The 12,256-nt window shown below is 44.2% G+C and overlaps 1 protein-coding gene and 1 long non-coding RNA gene across 2 annotated transcripts in view; one reads left to right on the forward strand and one right to left on the reverse strand.

The window, feature by feature from the left end:
* LOC148347931 (uncharacterized) overlaps positions 1–12,256 on the reverse strand; it is a 60,808-nt gene that overhangs the window by 23,366 nt on the left and 25,186 nt on the right. The window lies entirely within an intron of this gene.
* Positions 1–12,256, forward strand: part of LOC148347932 (proline-rich protein 12-like) — a 30,371-nt gene that overhangs the window by 14,845 nt on the left and 3,270 nt on the right. Inside the window, exons 8-13 of the mRNA XM_088324147.1 lie at positions 2,836–2,952; positions 3,025–3,158; positions 5,362–5,783; positions 6,314–6,433; positions 8,498–8,595; positions 10,528–10,659. Coding sequence (XP_088180273.1) covers positions 2,836–2,952; positions 3,025–3,158; positions 5,362–5,783; positions 6,314–6,433; positions 8,498–8,595; positions 10,528–10,659 — 1,023 coding nt within the window. The remainder of the gene's footprint in view (positions 1–2,835; positions 2,953–3,024; positions 3,159–5,361; positions 5,784–6,313; positions 6,434–8,497; positions 8,596–10,527; positions 10,660–12,256) is intronic.

A 12,256-nucleotide genomic window follows, 5' to 3' on the forward strand; every position in this document is an offset into this window, starting at 1 on the left:
GTTGCAAAATGGACTTGTCTGCACACCGAAAGGATTTTAGAATCAACCGAAATCTATTTTTGTCGCGGAATTTTAAAGTCAGACACAACTATCCACTTGATTCATCAAATAAGCAAAGAAAATTCAATTGGGATCCTCTCCAGTTAAGGGAATCCCCAATCTACGCGCGCACGTTGCCTCTCAAAGTCCAGAGCAAAGAAACGATCCGATTCCCTACCGCCATCTTTCCAAAGAGCCGAGGAATTTTCCCCGGAGGTGAAAAAAAAACATGGATTTGTATGTTTTTTTCTTTTAAAAAGGCCAGCGAAAGAATGAAAAGACTAGGTCAAGCTATCTGGTTACATGTCTAGGAAGGAACATTAAAATCTCATCTCAACAGCTGCACCGCTCATCCTCAGTAGGGTCGCGGGGGTGCTGGAGCCCATCCCTGGGCAGGGGACACCCTGGACTGGTTGCCAGCCACTCGCAGGGCACACGGGGACAGACAACTCGCTCGCACATTCGCACCTAGGGACAATTTGGACCGGCTAATCCACCTGACATGCATGTTTTTGGAACGTGGGAGGAAACCGGAGTGCCCGGAAGAAACCCACGCAAGCACGGGGAGAACATACAAACTCCGCACAGGAAGTCCGGTAGCTGGATTTGAACCCACACAGGAGGTTCCCAAGACCTTAGAACTGTGCCGCACACACGCTAACCACTGCGCCGCCGTGCTGCCCGAACATGAAAATACTCAAGTAAAAAATGGAACCATCCCAGCCATCTCCGGACAGTGGGCAGGGGACACCCTGAACTGGTTGCCAGCCAATCGCAGGGCACACAGGGACAGACAACTCATTCACACCTAGGGACAATTTGGACCGGCCAATTCACCTGAAATGCATGTTTTTGGAACGTGGGAGGAAACCGGAGTGCCCGGAGGAAACCCACGCAAGCACGGGGAGAACATACAAACTCCAGAAGTCTGGAGCTGGATTTGAACCCAAGACAGGTTCCCATGACATGAACTGTGCCGCACAAGTGCTAACCACTGCGCCGCCGTGCTGCCCCTGTCTACTGGGAACTTTAAAATTTTGATATCATCTTACTCGGACATGTCAGAGAGGTAACAGAACTGCCGCTATTTGCAATGTTCAAGGTCGGAAAAGCTTTAACTTCATTGGCTCCGCCCCGGTTTGCTTATCCAATCAGAAGGCGGGTTGCAAGGAGGGAGAAGGAGGAGTAGGAGCGACTGAGAAAGTGCTAAAGATCCTAAAAAAAAATCCACCAGTCCAAAAACTAAAAATGCCGATATCCGTCAAATTCCCCAAATCATCGACCCGCTCGATAATCGGTCGACCTTTATTACCGGGTATATGTTTAAACTGACTGTCCTCTTAGGGTCCAGATCCTACCTCTCAAATAGGACGCACTGTGTTAAAAATGGTGAAATGACATCTGAGCCCTTCAGGGTTACCCGTGGTGTTCCGCAGGGTTCAGTACTTGGCCCCCTTCTTTTCAGCATTGACATGCTTCCATGAGGTGATATTATTCGCAAGTATAATATCAGTTTCCATGACAGTCCACTCTATCTTCCGATGAAGGAATCTGCCACACTAAATTGTGGAAATTTGGAGGCCTGCCTCACTGAGATCAAAGAGTGGATGTCACTCTACTTCTTGCACCTCAACTCTGAAAAGACCGAAATGTTAGTTATTGGTCCGTATAAATGCCGTGACTTGTTCTCAAAAACTGCTCTGAACATTGACAAATGTAATATCACCCAGAGTGACTCGGTCAAGAATTTAGGTGTCATGTTTGACCCCGATCCGTCCTGACTTGACTTAAACGTTTCTTACAATGTACCGTAAATTCCGGACTATAAGCCGCTACTTTTTTCCCTAACGTTCAATCCTGCGGCTTATTCAGTAATGCGGCCAATTTATGTCATTTTTCTAACGGCCGCTAGCTGCCCTGTCAAAGCTATATTATTATTATTATTAAAGCTTTGAAAACTCTCTGTGTACCATCTTTCTTTGTAAATATGTGTAACCCATGTATACTATGTATTTGCAACGGTATATTTTTGTCATGTTTTTATTTGTATTGATTTTAGACACTTATTCTGATTTGTTTTGCACGGGTGAACGAAAATTAGGGGCGGAACAAACAAACGCGGGGTGCCGAGTTTAAGTGGGGACTGCTAAAGGTGAGGGACAGACAAGGAAAGAAGAGGGGATAAAAAGTTGGTTAAAGAAAAAGGAGTTGCGTCAGTAAATGTGTTCATCTGATACATTTTTCCCACCCTTACCTTTGGAAATATACACTTTTTTCCTTGGATTACTTTCAACGGGACCCGGACTCTGCCGGTCTGCATCAAACCTTAAGTACGGTATTATTTTCTGTTCATTTCGCCGGCTGTGATTTTTGGACTGTGGATTTTAATGAAAGACATTTAGTTTCAATCGCGGGACTTGAAGTCGGGTTTGGGTTAATTTTGTATTTGTATCACATGTTTTAATAGATAGATAGATAGATAGATAGATAGCTACTTTATTCATCCCCGAAGGGAAATTCACTTTTCCAGCAGCATCCCTAAGCTGAGAACAATCGAAAATAACTGAGAACAATCGAAAATAATGTGGGCGCATGCGGCTTATATACAGGTGCGGCTTGTTTATGTACAAAATCGGTTTACCTCTTAAAATGTGGTGGGTGCGGCTTATAATCAGGTGCGCTCTATAGTCCAGAATTTGCGGTACTTCCTTTTCAATTGTAGTATTTGATTTAAACATGGAATGATTTTCGTATTGATTTCTTTCTAACTGCCCGCGCTCCCCTGTTTGGTTCCAGTTGGCCTTGCAGACGGGCCGGGAGCCCCCGCCCATCTGGAGGGTGCAAAAAGCGCTGCTGCAGAAATTCAGCCCGGAGATCAAGGACGGACAGAGGCAGTTTTTTGCCACCAGCAACGTGAGTTGGACCGCAATTACCGTTTTTTTAGTTTGGGTTTGCTTGACGAAAAAACTTGTCCGTCCCGGGCAGTATCTGGGCTACTTCGGAGATGCCAAAAGACGTTACCAGCGCATCTACGTCAAGTTCCTGGAGAACGTCAACAAGAAGGACTACGTCCGAGTCTGCTCCCGTAGACCCTGGCGGAGGAACGCACCCGCCCTCAGGTGAGGCAAATTTGGGAGGGGAAATCTCTGGGTTTTGTTGGTTAACCATCGCCTGTAATGAGTTGACGCTGATCCGTAAGAAGGGATCCAATTTGTGCATCTGGGCCATCGAGTAAAAGTTTTTCTTCATTTGGATTTCTTACCGGAGATGCAACAGCACCGACTGGTGGTGCTACGCGGTATTTTTTTCAAAGAAAGCAAAGCGCCTCGGCTCCAAAAAGGTTGAAAAACACTGACTTGGTCTCCTGAAGAAGGTCGGAAAAACTGGTACAGAACAGCCTATTGATTATCAAAATTTTGTGTTATCGAGGTTAAAATCGTATATCGGCGACAAATATATAATATAAATCTATATATTCATTCAGTTTTAATCATCACAGGTTATTGGTAATACAAAGCAGTTATCACTTGAGATTTTTCGGTTTTCAATATTGTACATTATACAAAATACTGCCAACCACTTAACTATTTTTAGCAGTGGCCAAGTCTTCTTTTTAATGTCGTATCCGTTCATACTTGCCTCTCTCTTCCTGCAGCAACGGAATTTCCATAGCTAATTTGTGGTTTTCAATGTCGTTGTGCCGATCCAATGTGCTGTTCTCAAAGTTCGTATTGTGAAATGATTTATGCAATCCAGTTTTTTTGTCACGCTGGGTACACGCATCACAGAGCATGTAGCCTCCATTATCATCCTGCTCATAGCGTAATCAGAGATATAATTTAGTCTATTTTGGCAGTCGTTCACTTCAGCACACGTGTTTTCTTTGCCTCCCCGCGATCTTCCGAAGTATTTCTCCACCGGTTTTTCGTGCCGGAATTATTGCCGTTGCTATCACTTTCTGCATTATGTTTCGACTTATTACCGACACTGAAGAAATGACCAATTTTGTGTAGATTTGCACCTTCCCGCGCCGACAACCACCACAACAATGACGTCATCTCGAATCAACGAGATCTCGTTGGCTGAGATCGGCGTGCAGACAAAAACTTGAGCCGCGAGACCAAAACAACAATGGCAACAATCTGCCAGACGAAAAGTTTGGAGTGCGGTAAATCTTTGTTAAAAAAAATTAAAAAGTAATAGGGTAATAATGACAATTTTGTGTTGAAAAAGTTGCGTCCCGGGGACGCACGTTGATTTGACACTATGTGTCCCCAGCAAAAATGATGCGTCTAGGACGCGGGGGACACGGGCAAACCAGAACAGTGTCCCTGAATGGTTTCCACCTTGACATTTCCTAACAAACATTTGACCAACAAAGCTTATTTCTTAAAAAGGTTTTGATCCTAAACACCTATATCTATTCTACATGAAGTTAATATTATCACCATTTTGAATATTAATAGTATAAGACATTATAAACTTACTAAAGATAGGTGTCTTGTGGGTGGAGATATGTGGTTGCCTTTAATGTTTTGCAATTGTAGTCCGCTATATATATTTCGACTTATCGATGATTACACAAATACGGTCAAATACTACCGTAAAACCTCATGTATAACACGCACCCAAACCTTGAGTCCTTTTTTAGGGGAAATAGCCCGCAGAAGAGTTTTAGAGTGGGCATCTTAGCCGGAAAACAGGTGAGACAAATGCTTGAAGCCTTACTTGGTTCCTGGTCAAAGTTGATCACAATCTGAAAATATCAACATTTTATTTTACACATTTCTTTTAAGGTATGTCGCGGCGTTTCCAAATTCGGCGGTATGGAGACGACCATATTAAAGCTCTTTGAAACTGTGTATTTTACTCCGACCAATCTTTTGACATTGTGAAAGAGTTGTAATTGTTTGACCTTTCTTTCCAAAAGTCAATCACTGATTATCACGTGCATTTTTGGACAAACGAGCGTGAAAATGGATCCCGGGTTGCGATACGCACGTTTATTTTTTTCAATGCAGGCCGTTCCAGGTGGTTACAGGATAAGTATGGTGGAAAAAAAGCTCGCAATCGATCGAGAGTGGTGTCAATGGAAAAGTCAGGGGCCAACGGCCATATTGGAAATCAGCTTACGGGTTTTTCTACTAATAAGAAAATGATAGGGCGAAACAAACGGAATACAATGATTTTTTTTTTTTCAATCCCTCGGCATTAGCGACCGGCGGGGCGTTCAGGGGTTCACATGTTAAAGAGGAGAGGGTGCTTAAGACCACTCTATATCTAGAACAGTATTCCTTAACGCAATTTGTCGATGTGTCGCAGACGCCAGTCCTTTCCTCGAATGGCTTCACCCCCGGCAAACCAAGCTCTCGCAAAAGAGGAGATATCCGGCGGCCACCAGGAGAAGGAGCAGAAGGAGAAATTGAGAACGAGCCCCCCGGCAGCCAAAGAGCAAAGGGAGAAGAAGGAATCCTCGTCCGTCAAGTCCGAAGAGAAAGAGGCGGACGGGATCCAGCCGGCGCCGCCGACCCGGGACAAAGCGGAGAAGCGGGTCGGCGATCGAGGGAGAGGCAAGGACGAAAGGAAAGCGCCGGAGAGGAAGGAGAAACCCGAGCGCCCCCCCAAGTCCAAGACGGCCAAGGTGAAAGCCGAGCCTCCCCCCAAGAAGAGGAAGAAGTGGCTGAAGGAAGCGCCCTCCTCTTCCGAATCCGACTCCTCCGACGACGCCGTCAGCGAGGATGAAAGTAAGAGCGCCCGACGCCGTCCGTCGCCTAAGTGGGATCGGGCCCGAGACGTACGGCCCGACATACGCCCTGGGGTAGAAACCCAGCCCGACCCAAAAAAATCTTTTTGACATTTTCCACATACTAACCTCTTTATGTTTTTGGACATTTTCGACATATTAACCCCTTTGTATTTTTGACATTTTCGACATACTAACATTTTTGTGTTTTTGGGACATTTTCGACATACTAACCTCTTTATGTTTTTGGACATTTTCGACATACTAACTAACCCCTTTCTGTTTTTTTCGACTTTTTCGACATACTAACCCCTTTGTCTTTTTGACATTTTTGACTTAATAACATTTTTGTGTTTTTTGGACATTTTGGACATACTAACCCCTTTGTGACATTTTTGGTCGGACTCCCATTTGTTTGAACTGAGAGGCCTTCGAAAACCGAGGTTCCCTGTATACACTAGGTTCAAGACCTCGAGTTAGTTGTCAATTTCTTGTAAACGTTTCCTAAAAACAATCAATTTCCTCCCGCAGTGCCGGTGAAAGGCGGAGTGAACAATCGGGCCATGAGGGAAATGTTCCGCAGCTACGTGGAAATGCTGGTCAGCACCGCGTTGGACCCCGACATGATCCAGGCCTTGGAGGACACGGACGGTAAGAACCAAGGCTTCAACTCGCCCCTCTTTTCCTCTAGTCCCCGACTCTCGAAACCGAATTCTCCTGTTGTGTTTTCAAAGATTGAAAAACACTCGAATTTCAAACGAAGTGCTTGTAAATGTTTCTTAACCAGTCTGCTTGAAAATGACACTGCCCTCTAGTGGCTTGGCGGTGCCGTTGCATTTTTTTTTCCCTTGTCATTGACGGCGGATGGCATTTGTTTGTACAGTATTGCCCCCTAGGGGACAGGTGACAGGACAGACACTATACCTAAACTGTCAAAAAAGGAGGTCAGGCTTCCCAGTGGAAAATTGTGCAGAGAAGAGATTTGTCTCGTAAACTAATATCTTAGATCAGATGCGTCAAGGAAGACGAAGAAAAAGAGAGAAAGAGAAAGAGAACAAGGGAGAAGGAGTAAGGACTAAGAGAGAGAGAGAAGGGAAGAGAAAAAAAAGGGGAGATAAATAGAGAGTGCATAATATAGAAAAGGGGGAAAAGAAACAAAGAAAAATTAGAAGTGAAAGGGAGACAGTCCAAGAGATACAGAAAAATGGTGAGTGTGAAAAAGAAAGGGAAAGCGAGAGAGAGAAAGAGAAGGTAAAAAAGAAAGAGAAAAAAAGAGAGAAAGAACAAAGAAGATAGAACACAGGTGTCAAACAGGCAGCCCGCGGGCCAGATCAGGCCCGCTAAGGGATTGAATCTGGCCCGCGAGACAAGTCTCAGAAAAGCGCAAGAGAAAAACAAGCTGCAGGTTGAAATATGTCAACTTGATGTTGCCAAAGGTGCCTCGAACAAAGACACTATACTTGTATTTATTTCTCTCTCTCTCTCTCTTCCACCCCTTTTCTCCCACTCTCTCTTTCACTCTCTGTCTCTTTTTCTCTTCCTTTGTTGCTCTTTGTCTCTGTCTTTTCAACTTCTTTTACTCTAACCTTTTTTCCTTTTCTCTCTTCCTACCCTTCGCGCTTTCTTTTCTCTTTTCTCTCCTTCTGTCTTTCTATTTCTCTTTGGATTTCTTTCTTCTGCTCCCTTTCTTTCCCCTTCTCTCACGACTTCTCTTTTTATCTTTTTTGTTTCTCACGCTCTCTCCCTCTCTCCTTCTTTGTCCTACCCTCTCTCCCTTTCCCTCCCTCTTTCTCTTATTTCTTTATCTCTTTTTCTTTCTCTTGAATCTACTAGTCCGGCCCCCGATTGAATGTTTGTTCTATCGTGTGGCCCCCAAGTTCAAATGACTTTGACACCCCTGTCTTAGATTATTCATTCCCGTTGGGAAATTTCCACTTCTAGCAGTATCCTTGTGTTGAAAAATAAAATAAAAGGAATCTAATACATAAATACCCAATGTAATGTGTTGATATAGAGTATTTAAATAGTCCTACATAAAATACACACTGTCATAAAATAGGGTAATATGCAAATGTGGGGGTGGGGTTTCATGTGGGCTTTTAGAATAGAATATACCTTTATTGTCATTATTACAAAATGGGTTGAACATATTGTGACAACGAAATTGGACGTGTCACTCCAGTTTCACATTTAACAGAGGATTAAAAAGATAAAGAAGATAAGGTTATAATTTACACAATATTTACTCAAGAAATGTGGGCATGTAGGATGTAACATACAGTTTTACTCCCCCGGGTGGAGTTAAAGAGCCTCATGGCATGAGGAAGAAAGGATCTCAATCTGTCCGTGGAACAAGATTGACTTAAGATCTAAAAGTCATATGTTGATTCACATAAATCACAGATCCATGAGTGAGTCCGCAAAATACATGACTCGCACGGAATTTCTTCTCGTCATGGTACCAGAGACCTTTGAAAAGTGTCCTCGTAAAGTGCTGGAATTTGGCCATGAAATGTCCGTGGAACAAGATTGACTTAAGATCCAAAAGTCATATGTTGATTCACATAAATCACAGATCCATGAGTGAGTCCGCAAAATACATGACTCGCACGGAATTTCTTCTTATCATGGTACCAGAGACCTTTGAAAATTGTCCTTGTAAAGTGCTGGAATTTGGCCATGAAAATGTGTATTATTGGTGGTGTTCCTCCCCAGACGAGCTTTACCTTCCACCCATGAGGAAGATCGACAGCATCCTCAGCGAACAGAAGAGGAGGTTACTGAGGAGAGTCAGCATGAGCTCTCAGCATCAGGTAGGCAACCCACTCTCCTTCACGCGAATGCACTTCATGTCTTTTTTTCAGGACTATGCGGAATCACTTAAAACCAAACCAAATTTGATGGTAGAGTGGCCTGAAATCGTACTCGAGTAAAAGGAATCTTACTTCAGACGAATAGGACTCAAAAGCTGTCTTTCAAATCATTATTAAAGTCAAAAAAAGACTCGGCGAAACAACAACTGGAGTCCAGATTCACTTATTCATTCATTCATCCATTATCTGCACCGTTTATCCTCATTAGGGTCGCGGGGGTGTTGGAGCCCATCCTAGCAATCATCGGGCAGTGGGGAGGGGGACACCCTGAACTGGTTGCCAGCACACAGAGACAGACAAGTCACTTGCTCATACCTAGGGACAATATGGACCGACCAATTAACCTGACATGCATGTTTTTGGAATGTGGGAGGAAACCCACGCAAGCACGGGGAGAACATGCAAACTCCACACAGGTTTGATCTCATGACCTCAGAACTGTGCCACACACGCGCTAACCACTGCGCCTCCGTGCCGCCCCAACGTCTTATTGATTGATATTTTTGTAAACAACCATTCGATCAGACCATCAAATCATCAAAGTCCGTCCAATCCCAATAAATTGCATTTCATTCAAAAATAGATGAAAAGATAAATTCTAGTACTTTAAGAAACAATAAAATGATAAACTGTATAAGTCAAAGAAAATAATGACGCACAAGTAGCCGATTTAAAGCCCCAAAACGGGCTCTGGAGGCAGAACAACAAGCTAACCCAGGGGTCAGCAACCCAAAATGTTGAAAGAGCCATTTTGGACCAATAAACACAAAAAAAGTCAAAAACTCATAAGCCTCACAATGAATGCATATACCGTATTTTCCGCACTATAAGGCGCACCGTGTTATAAGGCGTACCTTCAATGAATGATATATTTTAAAACTTTTACCATACATAAGGCGCACCGCATTATAAGGCGCTACAAGTGCATGCTGGTTTAAGATCAGGTCATTGTGCAATTTTGTAATTGTAATCCTGTGCAGTCCTTCGAGACATGCGATTGTGATTAAGGGCGTCATAAATAAATGTGACTTGGCTACAGTAGAGGATGTAGTTACGTTATGGAACCGTTAGATGGTGCCGCGCTAAAGGAAATGTCAACAAAACAGTCAGATAGGTCAGTCAAACTTCATTAATAGATAACAAACAAGCTTTCCACAACCCCATTTACTCCCAAAATGAAAAAAACAGCTGAGGTAAAGCATTTTCGTGACCCATCTTTAATATCTTTGAACAACAGCAAGGTATAACATTTTACTTTTCCTCCATTTAGTCAACACGCAAAAAAACGTCCGATACTGTTATGGTAAATCAAACGTTAGTGCAATCGCAATATAGTGACACTCGTAATGTGCAAAAACAATAACAAGTGCAAAACAATAACAATAAAGCAATAACAAAATAACGGTAAAATGTAAAACTTAGTAAAACCCTACCTAGTACTAGTCGTCGCAGACGGCGTGTTTGCTGCTACGCCATGCTCTGTGGCACTGGTTTTCCTTCGTGTTAGACAATGCAATATACATACGTCGCATCGCAGAGTTCTTCCTCGATAAACTGAGCGCCACATAAGAAGGGGGTGAGGTGGGAGGAATTAAAGGGGGGGGTGAGCGAAGCGGTAACTCACCATGACGAAGCATTGTGTCAGGGCCTCCCCCTCCCCTTCACAATAAGAGTGTCCACATTGGTCCTCAGTTGACATAAGCTCGCGCTCAATGGCGTCAAGTCAATAAATGCTTTTATTGAGAAGGTATATTTTTTTAGACCCGCCAAGCTCTGAACCCGCAAAAGTGGAACCGCGAACTCGCGGGGTTCCACTGTACCATCTTTCCCGTTGTCTCCAACTCACGACATGTTGTGCATTTTCCTCTCCAGGAGGTGGTGCACGCGTACCCTCAGATCACGGTGGAGCCTTTGGACTCGGGCGTGGTGAAGGTGCGGCTCGGCGGCGAGGCTTACAACCGCAAGACCCTCAACAGAGTCAAGAAAACCCTGCCTAAGCCACAGGTTGGACCACCTAAAAACCTAGACTAGAAGATACGTTAAGGATCGTCGACCCTTTCTTGTGACATATTTTTCGCACGTTCGCAACAATGTCACGTTTTCCGTGAATTTCTCGTTTTAAAAAAAAAAACGACAATTTCTTATCGATGTCTTCGAAAAACACGCATCTGAAAAATCAAGTTACGGTTGTAACTAGTAGTATATGTAGCTAGTATCGATGACTTCCTTAGAATTGAATATTAGCATCAATCTAGAGAAAATAGTACCGGACAACCTTAAATACCGTAAATTCCAGACTATAGAGCGCACCTGATTATAAGCCGCACCCATCACATTTCAGGGGGAAAACCGATTTTGTCCATACACAAGCCGCACCTGAATATAAGCCGCACGCACCCACATCATATAAACACGAAATGAATCCAAGCCAAACTTCAAGTCCCGCGATTGAAACTAAAAGTCCTTCATTGAAGCACACAGTCCAAAAATCACAGCCGGCAAAATGAATGGAAAATGATACCGGTACCTAAGGTTTGATGCAGACCTGCAGAGTCCGGGTCCCGTTGAAAGTAATCCAAGGAAAAAAAAGTGTATATTTCCAAAGGTAAGGGTGGGAAAAATATATATGATCTGCATTGATTTAGCACTTTTCAAGTCAAGACTTCCCAAAGCGCTTTACAGTGTGCTTCACTTTTTCCCAATAGCGGCCGTGCAGCCATGTAAGGCGCTAACCTGCTTATTGGGGGTATTAGGGGTTCAGTGTCTTACCCAAGGACACTTCAGCATGTAACACGGACAAGCCGGGATTCGCACTGCGATCTCTTGATCCCAAGACGAGCTCTACCTCCTGAGCCACTGCCACCCCATTGACAGTCTCCGTGTCAAAAATGGGGTGGGGACGCTTGAAAACTGCGCCGGGATTAGGGGCTGCTTAAGATTGCCTGCTTGCACACCGGGTAAATGGATTAGACGGGGTGGCCCTGATGGTAACAAGAAGACGGCCAAAAACCAAATACAAACCAAAACGGCCCCGGCTGCTAGCGGGAATACCGAAAAAAACGCCGTTGGCATCGGCCATAGGGACAACGGGGGGCTGGCCGGGTGGAGACGCGGTCGTCTTGATGCTAGCGGTAAACGAGCTGGACAAAGGGCGGCATTAGCTCAGGAGGTAGAGCGCTCGTCTTGGGATCAAGAGGTCGCAGGTTCGATTCCCGTGTTATATGTCGAAGTGTCATTGGGAAGACACTGGATCCCTAATGCCCCCAATAAGCAGGTAGGGGTCTTGCGTGGCTGCTATTGGTGTGTGAGTGTGTGTGTGAATGGGTAAGTGTGAAGGACATTGTAAAGAGCTTTGGGAGGTCTTCATTGACTTGAAAAGCGCTATATAGATGCAGACCATTTAGCATTAGCATCTTGATTATCCTCAAAATGTTTGGAGGCTGACTCCCTATTGGTGTGAGTGTGTGTGTGTGTGTGTGAATGGGTCAGTGTGAAGCACATTGTAAAGCGCTTTGGGAGGTCATTGACATGAAAAGCACTATAGTAATGCTGACCATTTACCATTTACCCGATGTGCAAGCAGGCAATCTTAAACAGCCCG

Source organism: Urocampus carinirostris, chromosome 19 (assembly GCF_059441175.1).
Source record: "Urocampus carinirostris isolate Australia breed hairy pipefish chromosome 19, RoL_Ucar_1.0, whole genome shotgun sequence".
Classification (NCBI taxonomy): Eukaryota; Metazoa; Chordata; class Actinopteri; order Syngnathiformes; family Syngnathidae; genus Urocampus; species Urocampus carinirostris.